Source organism: Branchiostoma lanceolatum, chromosome 2 (assembly GCF_035083965.1).
Source record: "Branchiostoma lanceolatum isolate klBraLanc5 chromosome 2, klBraLanc5.hap2, whole genome shotgun sequence".
In the NCBI taxonomy this organism is placed as follows: Eukaryota; Metazoa; Chordata; class Leptocardii; order Amphioxiformes; family Branchiostomatidae; genus Branchiostoma; species Branchiostoma lanceolatum.
In genome coordinates this window covers 38,252,239-38,278,197 of record NC_089723.1, presented here as the reverse complement: position 1 = coordinate 38,278,197, position 25,959 = coordinate 38,252,239, and the positions used below count along the sequence as shown (strand labels likewise).

The window sequence follows — 25,959 nt, the reverse complement described above, 5'->3', positions numbered from 1 at the left end:
ACCCTAGCCACCCTGTCCGCTGGGCCCTAACTCGGCCGTACCCTAGCCACCCTGTTCCATCCTGTCCGCTGTGCCCTAACTCGGCCGTACCCTAGCCACCCTGTTCCATCCTGTCCGCTGGGCCCTTACTCGGCCATACCCCAGCCACCCCATTCCACCCTGTCTGCCGGGCCCTACATGTAACTCGGCCGTACCCTAGCCACCCTGTTCGCTGGGCCCTTACTCGGCCGTACCCTAGCCACCCTGTTCCATCCTGTCCGCTGGGCCCTAACTCCTCTGTACCCTAGCCATCCTGTCTGCTGGGCCCTAACTCAGCCGTACCCTAGCCATCCTGTTCCATCCTGTCCGCTGAGCCCTAACTCGGCCGTACCCTAGCCACCCTGTTCCATCCTGTCCGCTGGGCCCTAACTCCTCTGTACCCTAGCCACCCTGTCCGCTGGGCCCTAACTCCTTTGTTCCCTAGCCACCCTGTTCCACCCTGTTCGCTGGGCCCTTACTCGGCCGTACCCTAGCCACCCTGTTCCATCCTGTCCGCTGGGCCCTAACTCCTCTGTACCCTAGCCATCCTGTCTGCTGGGCCCTAACTCAGCTGTACCCTAGCCATCCTGTTCCATCCTGTCCGCTGAGCCCTAACTCGGCCGTACCCTAGCCACCCTGTTCCACCCTGTCTGCTGGGCCCTAACTCCTCTGTACCCTAGCCACCCTGTTCCATCCTGTCCGCTGGGCCCTAACTCGGCCGTACCCTAGCCACCCTGTTCCATCCTGTCCGCTGGGCCCTAACTCGGCCGTACCCTAGCCACCCTGTTCCACCCTGTCCGCTGGGCCCTAACTAGGCCGTACCCTAGCCACCCTGTTCCACCTTGTCCGCTGTGCCCTAACTCGGCCGTACCCTAGCCACCCTGTTCCATCCTGTCCACTGGGCCCTAACTCGGCCATACCCCAGGCACCCTATTCCACCCTGTCCGCTGGGCCCTAACTCCTCTGTACCCTAGCCACCCTGTTCCATCCTGTCCGCTGGGCCCTAACTCGGCCGTACCCTAGCCACCCTGTGCGCTGGACCCTAACTCCTCTGTACCCTAGCCACCCTGTTCCACCCTGTCCCCTAAATCGGCCGTACCCTAGCCACCCTGTTCCATCCTGTCCGCTGGACCCTAACTCAGCTGTACCCTAGCCACCCTGTGCGCTGGGCCCTAACTCCTCTGTACCCTAGCCACCCTGTTCCACCCTGTGATGGATTTACTGTCACAGGTACATTCAACTTTTACACTTCCATTTCAGGCCCCATCAGCTCCGCGCGGGTGTTATTGCCAATTTTCTAAAGTAACCATTAAATTTAACAACCATGTCTTTTGTTTCTACGTATTGATTCCCTGACAGCCGGGGGAGGAGAAGCCTGCGGGACAGTTTGTCTGCTGTAGAGGACCTCAAGACAGGCAGGGAAGCAATCATCTCTGTCCAGGCAGTGCTTTTGTTCATTCAGACCCTTGTGGTGCCAAGGTCAGCAAGGTTCCTTGCTGTTTCAGTAGCAGGGCACATTTTTACAGGGAGGGATGTCTCTGCATGTATGATGCAAAAATAATTTATGATTTGAAAGACAGCAAAGCACACAAAAAAACATAAAAAAGAATCATTAATCTATGAAATTTGTTGAGCGCTCTGTCCAATGTTTGGACCGCTTATATTAATTAGTTGTCTTAACCTCTAGTGGAAAGGAGGTATAAAGATATTCCATCATGTCCCTGTAGCCTCACAGCTGAGCTTCTGGTTCTAATTAGTTGCTAACTGGGAAACCCCGCTTCAATCCTTGGTCAGGACATCTCGTTTGGGGCTGTACCCACCATTTGGAAGGTAAAATGGGGGTTCTGTGTTCGTTAAAGGGGAAAGGCTAGCAACCCCTCCCTGGAAAAAAATACTGAAACAGCAAGGAAACTTGCGTCCCTTAATGCCATTAGGCACTACAAGGGTCTGAACAAACTGATCGAATGAAAAGGACAGACAGGCACCCCAGTCATCTCCATCCAGGCAGTGCCTTAATTCCTTTAGACCCTTGTAGTGCCTAGTGGCACATAGGGTAGTAAGGTTCCTTGCTGTTTCAGTAGCAGGGTATATACTTACAGGGAGGGGTTGCTAGCCCTTCACCTTTAACATGCTCGAGGCACCTCCTCAAACATGGGACCCCCATTTTACGTCCCGTCTGAAAGACAGGTGCAGCCCCAACCAAGATGTCCTGACCCAGGATTGGGCTGGGGTCTCCCAGTTAGCGACTAATTGGAACCATGAGCTAAACAGTGAGGCTGATACCAGTTCAGATACAGGGACATGCATATGATGGAATATCTTTACACCTCCTTTCAACTGGAGGTCACTGATAAAGGACCGAATTTCACAGATAAAGAACTCTTCTTTTTAAACTCTGTGTGTTTTACTGTCTTTTGAATGATACTTTTGCATCGTGTACCATATTCTAGTTATAAAATCAAGGGTTACACAAACCAAATTTAGGGCTCGGCAGTGACTCAGCAATCAATGTCTGGTGAAGAGGGGCCTTAAAGAGTTGTGAGAACCAAGACTTACTTTAACTTAGACTTTCCTTTTTAATCTGTAATGCCTGTGACATACAAATGTATGAGATGGTCCTCAAGTCACCCAGGCAATGTTATCAAAGTATATCCTCAGTAGAAAATAACAATACACTACTCTTACATGAGTCACATGGCCCCAATATACAAATCCAACAGTTTCAAATCAAGCCAAGATGTGTCTAAATAATTATCTTTGTGGCAATTACTGGTAAAGAGAACATGCCCATATCTTTGAATGGCTGATCAGAATAGTATACTGAATGGTACATGTAAATGGCAGCAAAGAAGTCATGACTTTTTTTCACAAACATCCATATCAGAGCTTAATATTCATTTTTGGGAATACATTTTGGGGAAAAAATTAAGGTGCTCAACTTAGAACAAAGTAGAATATCATCAAAATTGTGTAATAACAAACATTACTGACTCTCCTCAGAGCTTGAACCTGGGCTAAGTGTGCATGTAAGGGTTTTATTATATACTAGACAGCAAGTCCTTGACTTTTGGGCGTCATGAAAAATATTTATATTTTTGTTATGTCACTAAGTCTTGTTACAATAGAACTTATCTAGGTGCACAGCTCCAATTTTGGGTGCACAAGAGTGCACATACATGTACACTAGGGGTGGATACTGGTTCAGCTTAATAAGGTCCAAGTCCAAGTTCAGGTCCAGAGATTTAGGTTCAGGTCCGGACCTGCACCTGATGTCCAGATCCTGTCTAGTTGACATGTTTTGTTTTATTAGACCAATATTAAGCATAGCGAATTAAGACTGACATGCATGACTGTAAAAGTTTCTTGGTGAGAAGACTTTTAAGGCAAACCAGTATTCAATATTTGAATGTTGCACTTATTTTACATTGTATATGCCTTTTCTTCTCATAGGGAGACTCAAAACACTTTTCATCCAACAAAATAGAAAAACATATTTTGTACTTTGTTCAGTTTTTTTTGACTCAGGTTTTTGGCTTTCAGTTTTTTTTTATTCGGTTCTTGGATGTTATAAAGGTCCGAATCAGGTCCAGCGAACCGGCATCCACCCCTAATGCACACCCAGTATTTCCAGCCCTGAATACATTTGCATGTACACACTGAGTACTACACTTTCATAAGAAGACTTACAGTAATCAATCACTCTGGTGAAACAACAGACAAACCAATGATAGGGCAGATAACAGCATCTCCATGTGTACCTTACAGATACATTTATTACAGACAATATTGAAACATCACATCTCTGAAACATGAGCAAGCTTAAAACCAATGACAATCTTTTAAAAGACTTGACAATTTGGTAAAATATCGCACGTCTTCAAGGTAAAACATGTCGTTAAAAATCATGTTGCACTTTTTGTGTGTGAGAAGAAACAACTCAATAAGGATGCGGGGATATCCAAAAGTGACAAAATAGCACTCTGGGGGAATATGTCCTTATCTGCGGGGTTGTCTTTGGTATTGCTAGCGTGATTGACTTAGGAGCAGAGGGATTAGGAGGTAGTTATGTCATTTGTCTGAGGTAATAATTGGCATCAGATTTTGTGTAAAGCGGGAGATATGGCCCACCAAAGTGAACCCAAATGAGCCGAGAGGAAAATTGGCAAGACCGAAGTTACGTGACCCCTAATCCCAAACTGTGTCTCGAAGAGGAAAAACCAATAAGGTGTTATCACCAGGCTTCGGTCGCTGTAGTGAGAACATCACTTAGGAATGGTCAGCGTGAGGATTAAAATGACCAACTGCCCAGCCATTAGGGTCGGGTCGGGGGGAGTAGAGAATGAAAAGAGCTGTGAAATCAGGAAGAGTAGATTTCGCTGATAATTTTCCAGCTAAACTGTCTGCTTTTGTGACAAGGCACCCATCTAGTTTGGGGGGCTTGACAGACGTTTCTTCTTTCACAGAGGAATGGCTTTCCTTGCATTGCCAGCAATACAAACTTTTATTATTCGGTCAAAGAAGCGACAATCTACCGTAAACAGTTTCATCAGATCGCTAAGTCAGTTCAACATAGTTTTCTTTTGTCCACAGGCTTGTTTTTTTCTCTGATGATGTTTCGGCAGCTTTCATGCTTCCTTCATCAACACGATGTGAACTTTCTCCTTGTCGTGTTGTGATGTAATTATCACGACAAGGATGCATTTTCGAACGTGACTCTACTTGTTCTCGTCATGCGTCAAGCGACAATCTAGCTTGGAGAGTGCAATGGGTAATATTTTTGTTTGCTTTTCACCAACATATTTTGGGAAAGAGAGAACATCTCAAATATTTGCCTCCCTTGTTTACAAAGAAGCTGACTTGTTAACTGAAGAATGGAGGAGTGATTGAAAAGTCCGGGCATCATGCACATTATCGGTTTGACTCTGACACAAAAAATGCCAATATTGAATCAGACTATGTCTTGTCAAAAGAAGGACGGAAGAACTAAAAAGAACAATCACTGTTCAAACTATCTGTTTGTGTAATTTTTTCAATTTCACAAGAGACCAAAAAATGCCAATCTTCCACAGAAGTAGCTTTGGAGGAGCAAATCGAGCCGGGGGTTGAATAGAAGCGTGTAGCCAATGTAAAATCAATATGTCATCATCATGTGGTTGGGGGGTGGCATACATCCATTTTTATCAGCGCTAGACTCGCTTTTATCCGTCAATCTCCCCACAATAAGATCCGTTTTTGCTGCACTCCCCAGTCCGGGATGACAGATATACTAATATCACAATTGTGACACGGCCCAAATTAATCTACGCGGTCGTCCACTGCTGTTGCAAGGTTGTATCAGATTGAGGAATGGACGCAACACGCCAAATGGAAACCAGACGTATGGAAGCCATACAAATGACGCACAAGGAATGCCAACAACATACAATATGACGGAGATAGATCTACATGCACTGACCATACGATATTCAATCAGACGGTCCAAAAAGGGTACCACTACAGTCGGGCGCACAGACCTGTGTAGAGAACATACTGTGCTACACAATAAAGTAGTCCACACTACAGTACCATCTACGTGTGTATCAGGACATTTTCCTCACTTTCCACAAACGAATCATTTCTTAGAAATGAATTTATGGCCAAGCCACAAAGATATCTGGAAGACAACAGAACAATTTTTGCACATAAAGACGATACACAAAATATATTTATATATATACATATATGTATATCATAACGAGATGCAAAATACTGAACGGCTATGTTTTAAAACTAGCACCAGTCACAAAAATAATACTCTCATGGTACAACTGTAATAAACATCTATGGCTACAAACCTTTCAAAAAGGTTATATAATATATAATATATTACGAAAAATAAAACCGACATGTGATAATTGCTTACAGACACGCTACGTATTGCTAAATATTCCAATATATGATATATAGATATTTGGAATAATTCTTCAACTTAAACCACCCAGCCTGCCCTATATATATATTTCTCTCTCCCTGAGGCACGGCGTGAGGATTTTTGGTAAATATAGTTAGGCCTAGGACAACAATGCTGTGTTTCCAGGTACAGACCGACCCTTAAACAATGTCCTGCCAACCCTGGCCTCTTTTTCTGGGGTCGACAGCTTGTAAGGGACATAAAATTTTTGATCTGACATCCGAGCGAGCGATGACAATGTTTTCCAACATGGTCTCATATCCGTTGCAATAGAAAAAGTGATACAAACAGACTCTCCAAACCTAGGTCCCCTTTTTTGTTGACAGCCGATATTTTATAAAAAGACAATCCCTACCCACCGACCCTTATTTTAGCAGGACGGGAGTATCAGAAACACAACATTGCTTCTCCTAGGCCTCACCATCTAAAGCTTTGGAACCAGTGTATCTTCTTTGGTATCATTGGTGTTTCACAACACCGCAAGGCAACATATAAATTAGAGCACTAGGCATGTAGGACTCCTTGGCTAACATATTGATTTGGGCAGGTTATTTTCCTTAGTAGTGCTCAGACACTCTGCCCACAGGGAAAACTAGTGCACTACTCTCTACCTGACGGCTGCCCTAATTTCACCTGCTCAATCAGTCTGATATCGATGACATGACAAACCATATGGCGGAGAGCTCAATAAATTGGCACATCAAAATACTTTTCTCAGCTCTTGTTACATTCATTATCATCGCGATGCATCGGTGCGGGGTGAGGCTCTGAAACGAATGACACGACGCACCACATGTACACACATTTGGCGAACTGTACAACAGCGGTACCTTCAGGGCACACAGTGCATCTTTGATATGCAAAAAGACTGTGTAGTATATAAATATTTCTGTTTTTTCTTTCTTTAAAGAAGAAATGGCTGACGGGCTGAACAGCGTGCACACACAGGTATAGCAACAGTGGTTTAGTACAAAAGTCTTTGGTTTACATTCTTCTGCCAACACATCTTCTGACAACGAGCCCTAACTAGGATGTGCTAATAACAAACCACCTTGTTAGAGCAGTTGGCAATGAGACTGGCTTTGTTAAAGTAGTTCCTACCACTTCAGAAACACAAGAAACACATACACGACCTCAGGTCTTTTTCAGCACAATCAGTGACAAGAAACACGTCACAAAAATATGGACAGATACACAACGGTATGAACGATCATATACACCGCCAGACCACAACGAGCAGTACGAAATTGATACACATCTTGGGTAACGATTTGGTAAATCAGAACAGATTTCATCCCACTTGTTAATCTAAGTGTCATTTTACCCTTGTAATCCTTGTCTCCCTCCTACAAACTGCCTAACAGGATAACTCTATTTCAGTGCTTGCCTTGTCACACAGATAGAAACATGTCCCAAGCATACATGTACAATATGTCTTTGCAGCTAGGACATTCAACACTTTGCTGGTTACAGTGGTGTGGTACGAAATATAGTGCTTTTGGTCTCCTCTCAGTATTAAAGCTTCTGTACAAATACTCTTTGGTTTGAAACGTGGGGCTCAAATCTGATCCATTGTCAGGCATGTCTGTGACTCGTACTGGTTCAGAGTACAAACAGTATCGATCACATGTCAGCAGCATCCATCAAATGTACTCCAGTCTTGTCTCTCTGTTTCTCTGTCATACAAAATGGCTTCTCCAAATTTCACTGATCTGATAAAAAACAACCAAAAAGCTTTAGTCTGCCAAGAAAACTTCCTTCATGCCTTGCCAACATTTCCTAGCTTTTATTTTGCACGTACTTTACCTGTCATAGTCCTGTCATCATTGCATGAAAGAAGCTAAAGTAAGTATGAAGATTGCCAAACAGCTGTCACGCCGTTTCAGATTGTGCTCTGCTCGAGGAATTATAGGACTAAAGTCTAATCTTTGGTATAGTCCTCTCTATCTTTAGTATTGCCATGCATCCGTTCGAGACTCTGAAATTGTACAAACTTTGCCGAAAATCAAGTTTCAGTCTTTGGTATCTTTGTCACAAAATCACAATCATGTACAGTGTATCACCCAAATGTCAACTTTTGTTGTAGAGATGAGTATAATCAAATTTACATAACTAGCTAGACCTTTGGCCTACTGTAAGAACCCTAAAAAAAGCTTTAACTCTGCCAGCAATCGAACAATTTTGAGCCCCAGTGTGGAAGAAACGTGCAGCGCGCATCGGACAGTCAGAGGTTCTTGTGAAGGTTGGGGTTCTGGCTGTGACGATTGCGGCTGCGCACGGAAGAGAACATCATGTTGCACCCGGGAACCTTACACTTGTGCATTTCGCGCAGGTGCACCGTCCTGTAATGCACGCGAAGGGTGCTCTTGTTGCTGTACAGCTTGTGGCAGAGGTTGCAGACGATGGAACTATTCTTGTAGAAACTTGCAGGTTTATATGAGGTAGTGTTACTCTGTTCGCTCGCCCCAACCATCTGCGGCAGTCTCTCCCCCCCTCCGTTGGACGCAAAGACTTCGCTACTGTCTACTTCGCTACTTCTTTCCTCGATGTCTTCCCCGTCGATGGTTACGCTGACGTCGTCGCTTTCATCAGCATCAACTTCGGAACCGTGGGACTGGTTTTTGTCTTCAAAGTCCGGCTGGTCACCAGCGTCCAACGTTGGGCTGCTATCCCCCGGCTCACATCCTCTCGTGCGCAAGTCTATAGCGCTGGAATCGTGCACGTCGTGGGACTTGCTCAACACTTCTCCGTTGGTAGCCTTACTGCAGGCGTTATCTTCAAGATGTTCGCTGCCCCTCCCTTCGCATTCCTTGCTCTCGATGCCGGGGTGATTGTAGTCTTCTCGGTAGGACGGGATTCTCTGCACGTCGTGCGCGAAGTGGGGCAGCACGGAAAAGTCGGGAATTCGCCCGTCCCCGTTCGTCATGGGCAGCGCCAGACCCTGGTTCCCGTAGATCTTGGCGAGGAACTCGTCGCGCAGACTCTGCCCGTAGCTGAAGCTGGCCTTGGTGCCGTCGGTCATGTCCCGCGTGAGCAGCTTGCGGTGCAGGTTGATGTTCGCGCTGTGCCGGTCGCGGCTGTGCTTGGAGGGAAACGTGGCGTTGCAGCCGTCCACGGTGCAGGTGTGCATTTCCTTCAGGTGTACATTCTTGTAATGCAACTTCACACTGTATGTACTCTTGAAGGTCTTGCCACAGACGTGACACGTCTTGGAGTTAAAGGCCATGCCGTCGGGAGACTCGTTTCCCGAGCGGTCGGAGGGGCTCTGGTTCACCTCCATTCTGGCCGCATGCATGTCACTGTAGGGACTGTGCATCATGCTCTGTGGTAGGCCCATCTCGGGAATGGCTTTCTGCCCGTACAGATACGGGTACAGGGGGCTTGTCTCGAAGGGGGAACCTTTCAAAAAGGATCCGTAGAGACTCAGACTGTCGGGTTGGTCGGGAATCTCCTGCTTGATCTTCTGCACTGGAATGAAGCTGCTCACGCCCGACATCTCGTTGCCGAGGTTATATAGCCCGAAGTTAGCAGCCAATCGGGTCGCTACGTCTGACAAGGTTTCTTTGGTATGCCCGCCGCCAGGGTTTTCGTTCCCGTTGCAGGAAAAACTGTCCTCGTCAGATTGCTCGTCTCTTTTATCATCGTCCTTTCTACAGTCGTCATCTTTGTTTTCCAACATCTCCTCCATTTTACCGTCATCATTGGCACCATCTTCATTGTCTTTGGGACTGCTGCCTTTGTCCCCTTCTTCGTGAGAGTTCAGTTTGTTGTCGTCGAGTTGGTCAGGGCTTTCCCGTAACGTGCTATCACTATCGGGATACTCGTCTTCCTCTTGGGTACATTTTTCTGGAGGTTTGCTCTTTCGCTTTCGGACTTGTTCGTGGTTGAGCTCAGCACCGCCCTCCCCGCCTCTATCCTCATCTTCGACTTCCTCGTTTCCGTCTCCCTTCTCGCTCACCACCGTAGAAACACTGTCCTCAATGTCCTCCATTTCTTCGGTGACTTTGGTGAGCTTTATCGGAGTGCTGGATTTTCTGGACTTCTTCTTTGGAATGACGTCGTTTTGCGGGAGCGGTATTGATGGAAGCGAGACAGAAGGAAGAGGGGAAGAGGAGGATGAGATGGGGATGGTTGGGTTGATGGGCATGGGGATGGCGGTGTGGCCGCCCATGTGAGCCAGGGCATCTGTCACTCCCACGAGCGCTCGATGGAACATGCTGGTGCTCCATATGGCATCGAAGTGAGGGGTAGGGGTGAGCGCCGGGCTGGTGGATATGGGAGGGGAGGACTCTCTGGAAGTGCAGGGTGCTGACGTGATGGTTAAGGGGGACATGGTCGTGGCAATGTGCTGGGCGAGGGGCGAGGAGGTGCAGGAAGACGGCGGTTTCGTGTTGTCGATCATGTTGCGGACTGTATTCGTATTGCCTTCGCGATTCTTCCGCAGCATGGGCATGTGTAGACGGGGATTCGGATTCGCACTGTGTCTGTTCCGACTGCGAAGGGAGCTGAACACCATGTTGCAGCCCTCTATAGTGCACTTGTGCTTGATCTTTAGATGGACCGAGCTGTAGTGTATCTTCAGCGTTCCTTTGTCGTAGAAACTCTTCCCGCACGAGGGACACATGACCCTATTGGAGTGGGCGTGACCCCGATACATGCTCCACCTCCGCTTTGGATCCGTGTGGACTTTGCGGAGACTTTTCAGCTTCATCTCTGCGTAGTGCGAGTGCCCCGCGTGCTGAAACGTGGGGACCACCTGAGCCTCCATGTGGGGCGTGCCGACCGACGACGACTCCAGGCCCAGCTTGGCCCGAATGTCCGCCTGCTCCTGCTGGATGGTCGTCAGACTCTTCTCCACTCTGCTGCTGGGTTCGGACTTGACGGGGGACACAGCCTGCTGTGGTGATGGCGACGGGTTCTCCGCAGTGGACACCGCCAGGTGGGGGTCGATCGCCAGACCGTTGGGTGTGAGCGACGTCGGTGGGTAGTTCTCTAGGAGAGGGGGCGGTGTGGTTATTCTGGACGGCGGTACGCTGACAGACACGCTGTCGTTACTGTGGGTGCTTGTGGTCGACGTAGCGTCCGTGTGAGGCGAGAGGACAGGGCTACGGGACTGCCCGGGGCTCTGTAGTCTACTGTGCGTGCTCTCTATGAACGCTCTGATGTCGGACTCAGTCTTTGGAGGGCTGCAGCAGGAGCCGATGCCCCCGTCTTTGGCGTGCACGAACATGAGCTCCACGATGGACTTGGTCTCGCCGAATCTCAGGAACTGCTGCATGGTGATGATCTCCTCGTCTCTGCTGGCGATGATCCACTGCTCCAGAACCTTGCCCTGGCAGTCCTGCACAACACGACAAAAACAAACATAATTCAAAAATAGGAAGATTTAAAGCAAATTATATGTAATGTGCATAATCGTAACAGTGTACGAAGTCAACTGCTAGCGAAGATTCACTGCTCCAAAACCTTGTCCTGGCAGTCCTGCAAAACACGACAAAAACAAACCTAATTTAAAAATAGGAGGATTTTATAGTAAATTGTACATAATGTGCATAATCGTAACAGTGTATGAAGTCGACTGCTAGCGAAGATCCACTGCTCCAAAACCTTGCCTAGGCAGTCCTGCAAAACACGACAATAACAAACCGAATTTAAAAACAGGAGAATTTTATACGTCATGTGCATACTTGTAATTTATGAATGAAGTCAACTGCTGGCGATGACCCACTGCTCCAGAACCTTGCCTTGCTAAACGAACACACACAAAAATGATGAATTCGTTGACAAGTAGCTTTGTTTCATAATTTTCTAACCTAAGCTTTAAAAAAAAACCAGTCAGAACACAGTAGTAGTACATTTAAATCCGTCAGTCAACAGAAGATATTTTTGCCAGCAATTGTGTATGATCAGAAACAACACCATCATTCCTTCCGAAAATAATTTCATCAGGTTGGTAGAATATAGGATATAGGAGATTCTTTTTACACAACCAGGTAATCTCACGAGGGGGGATACAAGCTCAGCCATATTTGGGATTACGTTCTCGCTGCAAAAGCGCCACCTACATCGGCTACTTATAGCGGTGAGAAGCAGTACTCCAGTCAGAAGCTCTGAAGAAGGTGTCTGACAGACACCAAAACGTCAGCAGGTGAGATTACCTGGTTGTGTAAAAAGAATCTCCTATATCCAACACCATCATTCTTTGCCTTATAGGAAACATTGAAATAAAGAAATATTTTTGCTTTTTCTCCTGTCGCCAATGATAAAAAGGAGATTCAAGCACAATCACACAGACTGTACCTGTCAGGTTTATCATTAGAGTGAGATTATGAAGATATCTGCATTCAGGGCATAAAATACCTTCCTGAAACTTGTAGGTAAAATCCTAGCTAAGAAGATTAAAAGCTAATGATTTTGGAAGTAACAGAACGAAACCATATTCATGGCCTGTCGCTAATTAAGTTCTATACATGGCCATTAAGTCTCCGCAAAAATAAAATAATGAATACACAGTTTGTCATACAGTAAATTCAGATATCTTTGCTAGGACTTAATTTTGTGATAGGGGGAAGGGAAGTTTTCGCTGTGTTTTAAGTTTTCGGTTGGAACTATCTACATTTTGTATAGTACAGTAGTAAGGCCACACCAATTTAATTTCTTTCTTTCTTGAAAAAATGCTAAATTCCAAATACAACATGAAAACAGAATCTCAGAGGAAAGTCTGTACTTTGGTGTACACAGTTTCAGGGTGTGAACAGGGTCAGGTGCAAGTCTCACCCCAGCCTTCTGTTTTCATGATTTGTTTTTTTGCTAAAAGTAAAAAAAATCCGTTAACCAAGAAATTAAATTGGTGTGGCCTTATACAATGGAACAAACACTGTGGAGAGGTCACTACAAAAAAAATAACAAAACCTGCAGCTTGGAAAAATCAAAATTGTAGCTGAAAACGTAAAAAAACATGGAAGTTCGGGAGAGATAGAAAGAACGTACAGTGTATTTCATGCCATGTCCCTTGTATACATGTACAAGGTGCATCTGCATGTAGGTGCACAATCATACACTGTAAATTACAGTGTATTCGCAGGGACTTTATTTTGCAGTAGGAGAGGAAATGAGGTGTTTGGGGTGTTTCACAATTTTGTATACAGTTGTAATAAAGTGGAAACACATATTGACAGTGTCATAAGTTCATGGTAGACAGGTCACGGGAAAAATAAAACCATCTTGGACATTTTTATACTTACAGCTATATAGGTTAGGAAAACTGTCTCCTAAGTGTCATTCAGAATCATTTCAAACACAAATAAAAAACACAGCGAAAATCTCCTTTTCCCCTTTTCCCAGGAAATCAAATCCCTGCAAACATAAACAAATTCACAGTATTTCGTGCCCTGTTCCTAGTATGCAAGGTGAACATGTACATGTACATTGTATATCATAGTTAAGGTATTGTCTAAGGGTGGCTGAGGAATTTTGGGATGTTTTTGAAAAAACCCTTTCTTAAGCTTTATAAACCTTCCTCAACCTTAATTTTTTTTTCAGGTAGTACCTTATAGCAAGGTGATAATTTATGCAAATTGACACGCGTCATTCTTCAAGTATTACTATCATGTAAATTCCTGCAAAGTTATAATGATGAACCTCGAAGCACAAGCCAAGGAGAGCGTTTTTCTAAAAAAGGGGCGTGGCCTTATAAATCTTGATGACGTAATCATGACATCATACTTACTTGCATAAATTATCACCTTGCTGTAGTAAGGTACTACCTGAAAAAAAATTAAGGTTGAGGAAGGTTTGTAAAGCTTAAGAAAGGGTTTTTTTCAAAAACATCCCAAAATTCCTCAGCCACCCTTAGACAATACCTTAAGAGAAGCCCATATCTCCTACCTGTAGTATGTACCCCCTGACGTAGTCCTCATACGTCCAGCCCAGGCCATGGAGGATCTGCATCACCTCCTCTTGCTTCAGCACGCTGAAGAGTCGGTCCAGCAGAATCTTCAGCCGGATGGGCGTGGCCTGTGTCCCGTACAGTACCAGGCTGGCGATGTCGAACACGACGTTGGATTGCACGATTTCCGGTTGCGTTGAGGTATAGAGGTGGCGTGTGCTGAGCTTGTCCAGAGCTGAGAGTTCGAAAGGTTCAAGTCTCAGTTCTCGAGTTAGATGAGGATGGTGTGGAGGTGGTGAAGGGAGGAGGAGAAAACGGAAAATGAACGCTTTGGTCGTCATGCAGACCAAGAGTGATGACTAAACATGCAGACTGTCGAGCGTTCCCACCAGGTTAGGGTTCCAGTCTTGCAGGGCTCGAAATACCGGGTGCATGCACACCTTTGTGCACCCAAAATTGGAGCTGCGCACCTAGATATTTTTGTAGAGGTACTACTATACACTAGTACACGGAATATTCCTGAAATTTAAGTATCAAACCAAGCAATATAACCTTTGTTATACTAAAGTTTGATGTATTACTTTGACGTTAGCCATAGAATTTCAGATTGAAATTCATTAGAGAGGCAGTAAGTTTTGTAAATATATTTTACTGACATTTTACTTTATCTATGTTGTGCTCACAAAATTCTTTCTGTGCACCTAAATGTTTAGGTTAGTTGCACCAGTGCATCTATTCCCAAAAATGAATTTCGAGCCCTGAGCCTTGTGAGAGAAGACAGCGGTTCGTTTTCTTGGCTGGCGGAATATTTGGACTTTTCTGAGTGCTGTTGATGACGGGATGGTCGCCGCCAACATCAACAGTGTAAGCGACCCTGGCGGAAACAAGCCCTACTAAAAGGATCTTATCGTCTTTGTTATGGTAAAAATTCCATGCTGTTTGCTAATCGTGCTATAGAACCATCTCACATCTGTACTTTCTGATGAAGAAACGTCTCATCACAAAAGGGAACAGAAATCTTGATTGTGGTGAAGAATGGACTCAAAGGAATGGCTACAACTAACTACATGCACACGAATACTGTTAAACAAAATGTAAATACCATAGACACAATTTGCCTTTGGTATAATACAGTATGATGAAAAGATGCAACAAAAGCAACAGGGGTGCGGCGTACATTTGCAAGCTTTGCACTTCTAAAAGAGCTATGACGAACGAACAAACAAGCAAACAAGCAAGCAACATATACACAAGTCATGATAGTGATACCATATACAGCACAAAACAGTTTGGATGTGTGGCAATACATCAATTTCCAGAATACATATCAAGATAATCTTATCAATATGATCATGCAGACATACATGTAGGGCTAAAATAGCAAACACCTTTTGTTTAAACACCCACCAAAAAAGGTGCCCCACTGCCAGTACAGATTGCTTTTAACCATTCCTACTGTTATACTTTGGCACACTTTGCAAGAAAGGCAAAGGCAGACTGATGACAAAATCTTTCAGTAAACTAGAGGTATTGGAGGACAAGAGAATAGCTATATTTGCACCTGTCACAAATAACTTTGCACATCTATCTAGCGGTAGTCTTGTAAAGAAATCTAGTGAGAATGTCTCTACTGCGCTATGTGGCAACAAGTTCTACTCTACTCTGTTGATTTGATCTTTTGAACAACCTGTCAAATGTAACCTTTGCACATTTCCAGACGCTTCGAGTGACATCCCCTCTTCTTTAGCATTCGAGAGACGCTAAAGAAGAGTGATGGATGTCACTCGAAATGTCCGGAAGTAAATCTCCGAATTTTGGTGTACGATAGTTCTAGGAAAAAACAAATTGAACTACATGTAGAAACTTTGATGCATGTCTTCACAGCTACATGAAAACCCCAGCCTCCTTCACCTTCAAATTTTCCCTTTGTCTGCATCTCCATTTTGTGCCCACTGCATGTCCACTCTCGGGCTTTGTAGGGGGTCTGAATAATGGCTTTGAACATTTTATGACAGCAGATCGCCATTTCCGGGTCTGACCATTAGTATGTACACCAGGGGACACATATGGTCCGAAATAGGGTGTCCACCTAGAGCTCAGGGGCAAAGGTGGGCCTTTATTACCTCACAACTAGCGGCCGCAGGATTAAATCCGCGCAGATTGGAAATTCAGACCTTGCTCTCGGCTGGACAGTACTAATGAAATGTTGTAGGATGACCACTGGGAAGTACATGTACATTTGTACATGATTGTGGTGCTTGCAGTCCATCACTAGACAGATGTTTATTTATTTATTTCACAACAAAAAACAACATTACTGTAGTATCAATCTTCTATCTTCATAATCCAAAACAAGACATTACAAATTTAAAATGTAGTCCTTCTGCAGGATTTGAAATACAATTAAGCAATTTTCAAGATTTGCAAGTAAAAATAATATGGACTTTTGCAATTTTGCAAGTTGAAAATACGGGTGGACCGATTCGTGTAAGCACTGCAAAGCAAAATCGTAAGTGCTAACTACTAAACAATAAAGGCTACATAAGTAAATCTCTATATAGATGTTTAATCTTCTAATAATGCTATAAAAGTTGCTATGTCATGCTGAGTATGTATGTACAGCAAAAGTAGTTACATACTGACTATAATATTGCAAGTTAATTTTCTAAATTGCAAGTAAAATTTTTGCCAACTTGCAATTTTGCAAGTAACCAATAAAAAGTATTTCGAGCCCTGTTCTGTAATCACTAAAAAGACTTTCTGACATTACTTAAGGACTGGTATCGTACAATACAAATATTGTACGATCGTCACAAGATTGCAAACTAAAGGCATTCTAGGCAGTAGAGATAGTCATGCATGCGTCCAGCAAATTTCAGCCATCTTGTTAGTGTTACAAAAAAGGCTGCCTTAGATCCTTGCCAGCATTTGATTCTGTTGCAGCCTGCTTGAAAATTTTACAACATCAAAACGGTACCACGAATGTGATTCCCTGTCTGTATAAACCTACAAATAGAACGAGACAGATTCAATACAATCGTATCCCAGCTAAACAGGCCAATTGAACAATCTTTTAACCTGGTCACTTTGATTCAATATTTTAGTAGAGTCACGCTCACACTGAGCTCTATTAGCTATATCATAAAGACATAGAATCTGGCAGGCACAACCGTACCTCTCTAAATGATAGAACATGCGAATTCTGTTACCACTCGTATATGTTGAAAATAAGACACACTTTTGACTCGACTGGTTCCTTGTATGAAGATGAGTGCCAATCACTGTTTTAGACAATAGAATTACACAATAAATGTACAAAAATGTCAAAGCAGGACACTTTCATATACCTCATGTCAAGTAAGAACAAACAATATAAATGGACAAAGTATGTAGTTATGTTTTCAAGTGTTTCAAAAAGAGAGAAGAAACTATTAGGTGATCAACATTAGTTTAACAATAGATATGTTTTTTAGTTTTCAATGTTAGAATGTAGCATTTTATCAACTCATGTTTTACATTTTGCTTCTTATAGACCACATTTGGTCATTTGTGCATTTAGGCCATCTGGGTAGGAATATGCAATAAAGACTATTATTATTATTGTATTAAAGTCAGTGTGTCATAATGCATTGCTGTTTGCCACGTACATTGTACTTTCTTTTTTCTCTTGTCTTTCTGATGGAATACAAAACAGAAAACTGACACTTAGAACTAGAGCCTGTTTAATAGAATAGAGGACAAATGCCATTTTGTAATAGAATGTAGAATCTGATCTAGGTTATATAGATATAGCAAAGAGAGAAATACACTATCTACATGTGGTCTTGTATAAACCGTATTTCCCTTAATTTTACCCACTTAAACTGAAGAGAAATTCATATTTCTAATGCAGATAGACAAACTTTAGATTGCAAAACATATCTGTTCATTTTTTCTACTACTATCAATAAGCGAGAAATTGAATTTGACTAGTGTTAGCTAGTGTTCATGGCTTGCATCTATTAACTTTGAACACATTTTGTTGTGACCTGTACTTAGCCCAGTAGGGATGTCCCAATAGCTCGACTGGGGGTCTGTGTCCGAGGAGGTGCCTCGAGCATTAAAGGGGAAGAGCTAGCAACCCCTCCCTGTAAACATGTACCCTGCTACTGAAACAGCAAGGAAACTTACTCCCCAATGTACCACTAGGCACTACAAGGGTCTCAAAAGTCTTTTCTCTACCGGTGCTCAAAATCATACAACACTCTTCCATATCATATCAGAACATCTGTACCATCCACATTCAAAATACACATCAAAGACAGACTAAAAATGGACACAAACATTATGAACTGGTAGCAAATTGAAATTCATGTAAATATGTATATATTATGTAATGTTATGTTAATTGTGTATGTGTTCCAATGTAATCTGTATGTTATGTGTCTCCAGGAAGAGTAGTGCAGTACACTTGTGTACTCACTAATGGAGTCGTTTTACCAATAAACCAATCAACAAACAAGCAAACAAACAAACAAACATATACTTAGCCCAGTGTGGCAAGAATGTGCAAGAAAGGTTTGTACATTGGATATTGTTCACCACATTGCCAGAGAGCTGAAATAGCCCCCTGTGAGTTTATCAGCAGTGAGCACTCTTTCCTGGGCAAGGCTAAGGTCAAGTTCCCAGGGTAGGGCAGGAAGGAAACCCAAACAACTGCACAGGACCTTCTGCATGGCTTATGTGATGGTTGTACATGTACATGTAGTGTCATTTGGGTCTTTAGAAATAAAAGTACAGGGGATGCAACACAAACCACAGACACGTCTTTTGTTGGAGATCAGACTGGGAGTTATCATGGCATGTTGCAAGCTACATGTCTTCTTTATACACACAGTGTTCTGACTCTGGTAAAATAATTTGCTACATCATCAAATTGAGTCTAAAAACTGCCCTGACAGAAGAGAAGCACCCTAATATAGTATAATTATAGACCACCAGCCAGTAAGTGTGTTCATCAGAAATAAAAATTGGGACATGATACTGGTCTATTTTCTTTCCATTCTGGTAAAACAATTTGCTACATTATCAAATTGAGTCTCAAAACAGCCCTGATAAAAGTGATAAATCCTGAATATAATAAACCAGCTGCCAGTTCATTTGTTTATTATAAATCACAATAAGTACAGAATAAGTATTGAAACATGCTACTGGTTTATACCTTACTTTTCCTGTCCCATTTATTTTCTAAATGTTAACTTAAATTCTATCTATTTGACCTATAAGTGACTTAAATTTCAAATATTTCTTATTTGCATATCTATCTTTTTTATGAATGTTTAAAAAATGGACAATCCTAGCCAATTCCTGTACTCAAACATGCTCAAAAGCACCCATCACAAGCAGACGGGGTCCTATTCGGCTCAGCTTGCTGGGACAGATGGAATTTGTATAACGCACGCGTCCCACCACAAAGCGTTGACCCGGGCCTTTCAGAGCCGGCAACCCGAGGCAGACCTAAGGTTGGCAGTGTTTGGTTTGGAGACTGCAGACGCGGCCCCCTGCCTGCGGTGGGAGCTGTGGGGAGCACCACAGAACCCGCCGCACACAAACAGCACTTTTCCACACACTGCATGATGATTAGATGGCAGGATGTTCCCAGGGCCTACACAGGCTACCTCCTTGGCGACAGGACCAACATGCGCCCAAGGAAATTTTCCCACAGCCCTCCCTGAGTTAGACTGTTTCCAGGGCCTACACAGGCTACCTCCTTGGCGACAGGACCAACATGCCCCCAAGGAAATTTTCCCACAGCTCTCCCTGAGTCAGACTGTTCCCAGGGCAAACACAGCCAACTCCTTGGCTCCAGGACCAACATGACCCCAAGGAAATTCTACCACAGACACCCCTCAGGTAGTTAGACCCTGAGAAACAGTCTGGCAAGATTATATAAGAAGAGCTCTTGGCTACACACAGATACCTATGCAAACCCCAAAATTTTTCTTTCTAACGCAGGGGGCATGTTGGCCCTAGAGCTGAGGAGCTGGACTGTGTACAGTGTAGGTCCTGGAAACAGTCTGGCCCAGGGTCTAACTCAGGGGGGGCCTGTGGTAAAGTTTCCTCGGGGGCATGTTGGTCCAAGAGCCGAGGAGCTGGCCTGTGCAGGCCCTGGAAACAGTCCTGTATCCGGGGTAATTAGATGGCTGCTGTGTGCACAGTGGCATGGGAAATCAGAGGCACTTTTCCCCGCAGGCACCTGTGACTTTAACCTCCGTCCTTCCCCGCTCTTGACCTTCATAGCCCACTTAAAAACAATCTGCATTTCAAAAGAAGGATTACAAAATACGTGGCATAGTTTTGATCATGCACTGATCATGATGAATGTGTTTTAAACCTTTGTTGTACTTGAACCATTCAGATTATTAACCTTGAACAGCATGGGAGACCACAGGGGACATTTAATGAGCTGCGGATTGGAAATTATTACAGCCACTTAACGGCTAAGCAGCAACCGGAGACCTGGCTCAATCAGACCCTATAAAACATGTGTTTCTCCTTCTAACAAGGAGAGATTGGCAGACTTTACCTGCGGCAATGGTGACAAGTCGTGGTCTCTTCACTCACAGAACCGTCAATTATTGCTCTGATTAGCGTGGAACAGACTGGGACCTGGGAGAACTTGCTGAAGCACACTTGCCCTAGGAGTCTAACCCCCACCCAGGGGAGTGTAACCCCTACCCAGGGGAGGGCACCCTTGAACATGGTGGCTGCCAGCACTATTGTGACATTGACCTGTAGGTGCTCCCAATGCGGGCTTGGGAAAACATGTCCTGCAGGCATGGAAGAATGGGGACTGGCTCAATAGCAGGACTACCATGCGCTAGAATGGGCTCTACAGGTGGCAAACAGACTTGCAGAACATGATTTCTGCTTCTTCTGCTTTTTTTGTTATCCTCAATTGAAGTGAAGCATGTTTTTTTTCAAGTAGGTTGTACTTGTAGTGCAATACGGCTTTCCTATGGCTGGTGTTTTAAGCCAAGCACACTCTTCTTGATATATAAGTGTTTTCTGTTCTATTATGTAGAACAGATCTACAACAGAAAATCATTACAAAATTGGGTCAGTGTTGTGTCAGGGAACTTCTTATATCTAACTGTCATACAAAGACTATGGAAACTCAACTGAATGGAACTTTAGAAAAGAGTAGACCTAATGAGTTTCATATTTGGTACTAGCTCTTGCAAATGCAGCACAGTACCAATGGTTCATAAGGCCTAATTGACCTAATGTCCTGTCTATTACTACAATGTCATGGTTTATCCACGATTTTACCTTTCCTTAAAGAGTATTCACTGTATCCAAAAACTTTGAACTGAACAAGCATAAAGAATCCTGCCTATAGTGACCACCTGTCCACAATGACATAGACCAGATTTTATCTGTTACCCGAGTGGTCTTCTTGGGCAGTTTTGCAATATGCTTGTCTTTAAAGATGACTTAACAAAAGAAATCTCAATTTTCAACAGCATTTGCATTTGAAACATGTGCATAACTTTCAAGAAAGATAAGAGCATCAGGGCTTCGAAAGGAAACTGGCCGCAGTGTTCTTATTTTTCCGTGGCAAGGGACAGAGAGTTAACGCGATTACAGTGTCCCCTAAAACGTGGCGGTCATCTGCATTCCGACCAGTTGTGCTGTGTCTTACTTAGTTGGAAAATCATTATTTAATTTGGTACAAATAATTCATGAAGTGCTCGGGGGATCCCCGCTCTTCCCCCGACGAGCGGAGCTGATTGAAAGGCGGATAGATAGGGGCAGAGATTGATCAGCAGCGTTATCAATATTTACACAAATAAGGAGGTGAGATGTCTGGCTGAGAGATCACCGTCCCACACCAGACAATTACAGCCCGAGGTCCTATCTATAGTGCACTGTAAAATTGTCGATGAGAGACCAACCCTTCTCATTTAAATGCTGGACTCATTAAAATAGATGCATCTACTTTTTCAACCTCTTATACTCATTTGGTAACTTTTAAATTGTTAATTGATACATGTAATTGTTGACATCAAAGTCATAGGGTTGGGCCTCAATTTTCATATTCAATCTTCACTTTCTGTATACTTTTGAAAAACCTTTTAAAATGAGAAGAATGTCCTACTGAATCTGTAGTGCACTGTAAAATTGTCGATGACAGGCAAATCCTTCTCATTTAAATGCTGGACTCATTAAAATAGATGCACTTGCTTTTCCAACCTCTTATACTCATTTGGTAACTTTCAACCAGATAATTGTTGACAACTTCTTGCATAGGATTGAGCCCCAATTTTCATATTCACTTTTTGTCTTATACTTCTATAAAGCTTTCCAAAATGGAACAGTTAGCAAAGGATCGAACACACCACAATGCTTTTAGTTGTTGCCCAATGCCCTTAGCAAGATGATTTTACCATGCATATAAATTATACTTACAAGTGCAAAGTCAGTGGGGAAAACCAGACTTCCTGAAGATTCAATGCATTACTGGGTACCATAGCATTACAGCTGTCTTCGGGACAACTAGTTTGGAGACTGCTTCTTTTTAGCTGTTTATCACTTTTGCGAAACATTTTATAATACAAAAATGTACTGTCAAACCTGTGACAACCTCTATATACATAATTGTATCAAACTTTTTGGTGGTCCCTTAGATGCTTTTTCCCATTGACACATCCTGTCTACACTATAGTAACCACCAGATTTTCTCAGTCCCGAGTAGTCGTGTTGGGCAGGTTTGACAGTATATCATATCTAAAATCATCTTAATTTGGGTTGAACAATGTTCTTTTTTAATGTCAGCTGAAGCCTGGTTTGTTTGACACACAGCCCCTGCTAATACAGCCCTGCTACTGTCCGCCACTTGTTACCTTAGAGCAGCTGGTGTCTCAACAACTTCTAAATATTTACTGCTTCTAAAACAACATTGACAGAAACAGAGCAGCAGAACAAGCTAAAACCAGCAACAAGCTCCTGGATACTGTGGCACACTTTCTGCAATGGTCTAGCCGCAGGCTTGAAATACTGGGTGCATGTGCACTTTTCTGTGCACCCAAAATGCATGAATTGCACACTTGTATTCAGCATACTCTTACATTTGAGTGTGAAAAAACTAATATAATAGTCTTTATTGTATATTCCTGCCCAGAAGGGCTAAATGCTCAGAAGACCACATGTGGCCTGTAAGAAACATAATGCAAAACATAAGTTGATTAAATGCTACACTAACATTAAAAACTCAAAAAACATGCAAACTGTGGGCAATTGCTTAACTAAATGATGATCACCTATTAGTTTCTTCTCTCTTTCTGAAACATTTGGAGATATGACTACATACTTTGTCTATTATATGTCCGTTCTTACATGACATTAGGTATATAAAAGTGTCCTGCTTTGACATGTCCTGCTTTGAAATATTTGTTATATTAGATTGAAGTTCTGAAGAGAGGCAGTAAGGTTTGTAACAGGGTTTTGCTGACACTGCTTCTGCTCTACTTTTATTTCATGTTATGCAACAAAAATGTTTTCTGGCTACCTAAATCTTCTAGGTTTAGGCACACAAAAGTCCTGTTCCCAAAAAGTTCAGTTAATTTCAGGAGTCATTGCAGCAAGCATCCTGGGTGGATGCACGTCTCAATACATTCTTTTTAATTGAAAAACTAAAGTTCAGGTCCAGTATAGTCATGCAAATACATAAAAATTTACGCCAAAAATAGTTACTCAAGCAACCGGATAAAATTTTGAAACAGTCAGACGTTTCAGACAGCATCCGGTGTCTTTCGTCAGTGACTTAAGATAGGACTGGGAAACCAGGTTTTATACCAAACCTCTGAATAGAATAGATATATTAATGAGGTTAAGACAATTTATGATGTACTTCTTTAAGTTAAGGCATTGTAGGCTTCTCTCCCTTAGTGTTCTTCTTGGGCAGTTTTGATCGTACTTATTCAAGCAGTTACAACTTTGTTTCATAACTACTCCTGTTATCAGGAAAAGAGCCACTATAACATACAGACTGGGAAGAATGGTGCTTGGTTTTTAAGTGGGTTGGATTGGCCTTAATGCGCCGTTTAAGTCGTCTCATTTTGCAGGAAAAAACTAGTCATTTAAAAGCCATTCTGCTTAAGAACTTTCCTTCTATCCACTCATCTGGGCACTTGTCGTACAGCAAACTAGCAAAGGTGCACATTTTGTATCCAAGGCTCAGCTTAATTGCGTGTGCATGCCACCTCTGGCCACATCTTGATTTTAAGAGTGTCGGTAACGAATAGACATGTTTGACACATCAGGGCTTTGTCCCCTTTATCAGAAGAGATCTCAAATTGAAAAAGAACTCTATCTACGAAGCAACTCTTCCTCCCCCATTACCGTTTGGTGATAACTTGCCAGGCTAACGATGTAATTGTTAAGCACCAGTCCAATCATGGCGATGGGTGTCCAACACGTTAACGGTGCGAAATCCACAACTACAGAGAGCAGCCGTAAACGTATCTCTAACTACCCCTAATCGGCGGTAATGTACCGCAGTGTGCTGCGCCTCTGGGAGGAAATAGTGGCTAAACCCGGTGGTAATAGACAGGACAGGAGTTCTTAGGATTTATAGACTATTACATTACCGGCGATCACTGCCTTTGTGAGAGTACCAGTCGAAGATGAAACCTAACAAGTCTTACATGAGAGAGAACATAAGCAAAGAGTAATATCAAGATGGACACAATCAACAATATGGACAAAACTTCAGGGCATATCATAATATTAGCACATGCATGCTAGTACTAGAGAGTACAATAAAGGTTTATCAATATTGTTTGAAGGTTTGTCTATATTGTTGGAAAATTTTCCATATTGTTATAGATTTGTCCATATTGTTACAGGCTTGTCCATATTGTTATAGGTTTGTCCATATTGTTATAGGTTTGTCCATATTGTTATAGGTTTGTCCATATTGTTATAGGTTTGTCCATATTGTTATAGCTTTGTCCATACTGTTATACATGTAGGCTGGTCCAAATTGTTATACTATAGGTTTGTCCATATTGTTACAGGTTTGTCCATACTGTTATAGGTTTGTCCATACTGTTATTGGTTTGTCCATACTGTTATAGGTTTGTCCATATTGTTATAGGTTTGTCCATATTGTTATAGCTTTGTCCATACTGTTATAGGCTTGTCCATATTGTTATAGGCTTGTCCATGTTGTTATATTTAGGTTTGTCCATATTGTTATAGGTTTGTCCATATTGTTATAGGCTTGTCCATATTGTTATAGGCTTGTCCATATTTTTATAGGTTTGTCCATTTTGTTATAGGCTTGTCCATATTGTTATAGGTTTGTCCATATTGTTATAGGCTTGTCCATATTGTTAAAGGCTTGTCCATATTGTTATAGGCTTGTCCATATTTTTATAGGTTTGTCCATTTTGTTATAGATTTGTCCATATTGTTATAGATTTGTCCATATTGTTATAGGTTTGTCCATATTGTTATTGGCTTGTCCATATTGTTATAGGTTTGGCCATATTCAATTGTTAAAGGTTTGTCCATATTGTTATAGGCTGGTCCAAATTGTTATACTATAGGTTTGTCCATATTGTTACAGGTTTGTCCATATTGTTATAGGTTTGTCCATATTGTTATAGGTTTGTCCATATTGTTATAGCTTTGTCCATATCGTTAAAGGCTTGTCCATATTTTTATAGGTTTGTCCATTTTGTTATAGGTTTGTCCATATTGTTATAGGTTTGTCCATATTGTTATAGGCTTGTCCATATCGTTAAAGGCTTGTCCATATTTTTATAGGTTTGTCCATTTTGTTATAGGTTTGTCCATATTGTTATAGGTTTGTCCATATTGTTATAGGCTTGTCCATATTGTTATAGGCTTGTCCATATTTTTATAGGTTTGTCCATTTTGTTATAGATTTGTCCATATTGTTATAGATTTGTCCATATTGTTATAGGTTTGTCCATATTGTTATTGGCTTGTCCATATTGTTATAGGTTTGGCCATATTGCTATAGGCTTGTCCATATTGTTAAAGGCTTGTCCATATTGTTATAGGTTTGTCCATTTTGTTATAGGCTTGTCCA

General features: G+C 42.7%; 1 protein-coding gene across 1 annotated transcript in view; it reads right to left on the bottom strand.

Annotated features, from left to right (window-relative positions):
• Window positions 1-4,761: 4,761 nt before the first annotated feature.
• The window catches only part of LOC136428971 (zinc finger protein basonuclin-2-like), a 133,543-nt gene continuing 112,345 nt past the window's right edge, over window positions 4,762-25,959 (bottom strand). The window contains exons 3-4 of the mRNA XM_066418822.1: window positions 13,856-14,091; window positions 4,762-11,309 (exon numbers count right to left, since the gene is read on the bottom strand). Coding sequence (XP_066274919.1) covers window positions 8,193-11,309; window positions 13,856-14,091 — 3,353 coding nt within the window. The 3' untranslated portion in view covers window positions 4,762-8,192. The remainder of the gene's footprint in view (window positions 11,310-13,855; window positions 14,092-25,959) is intronic.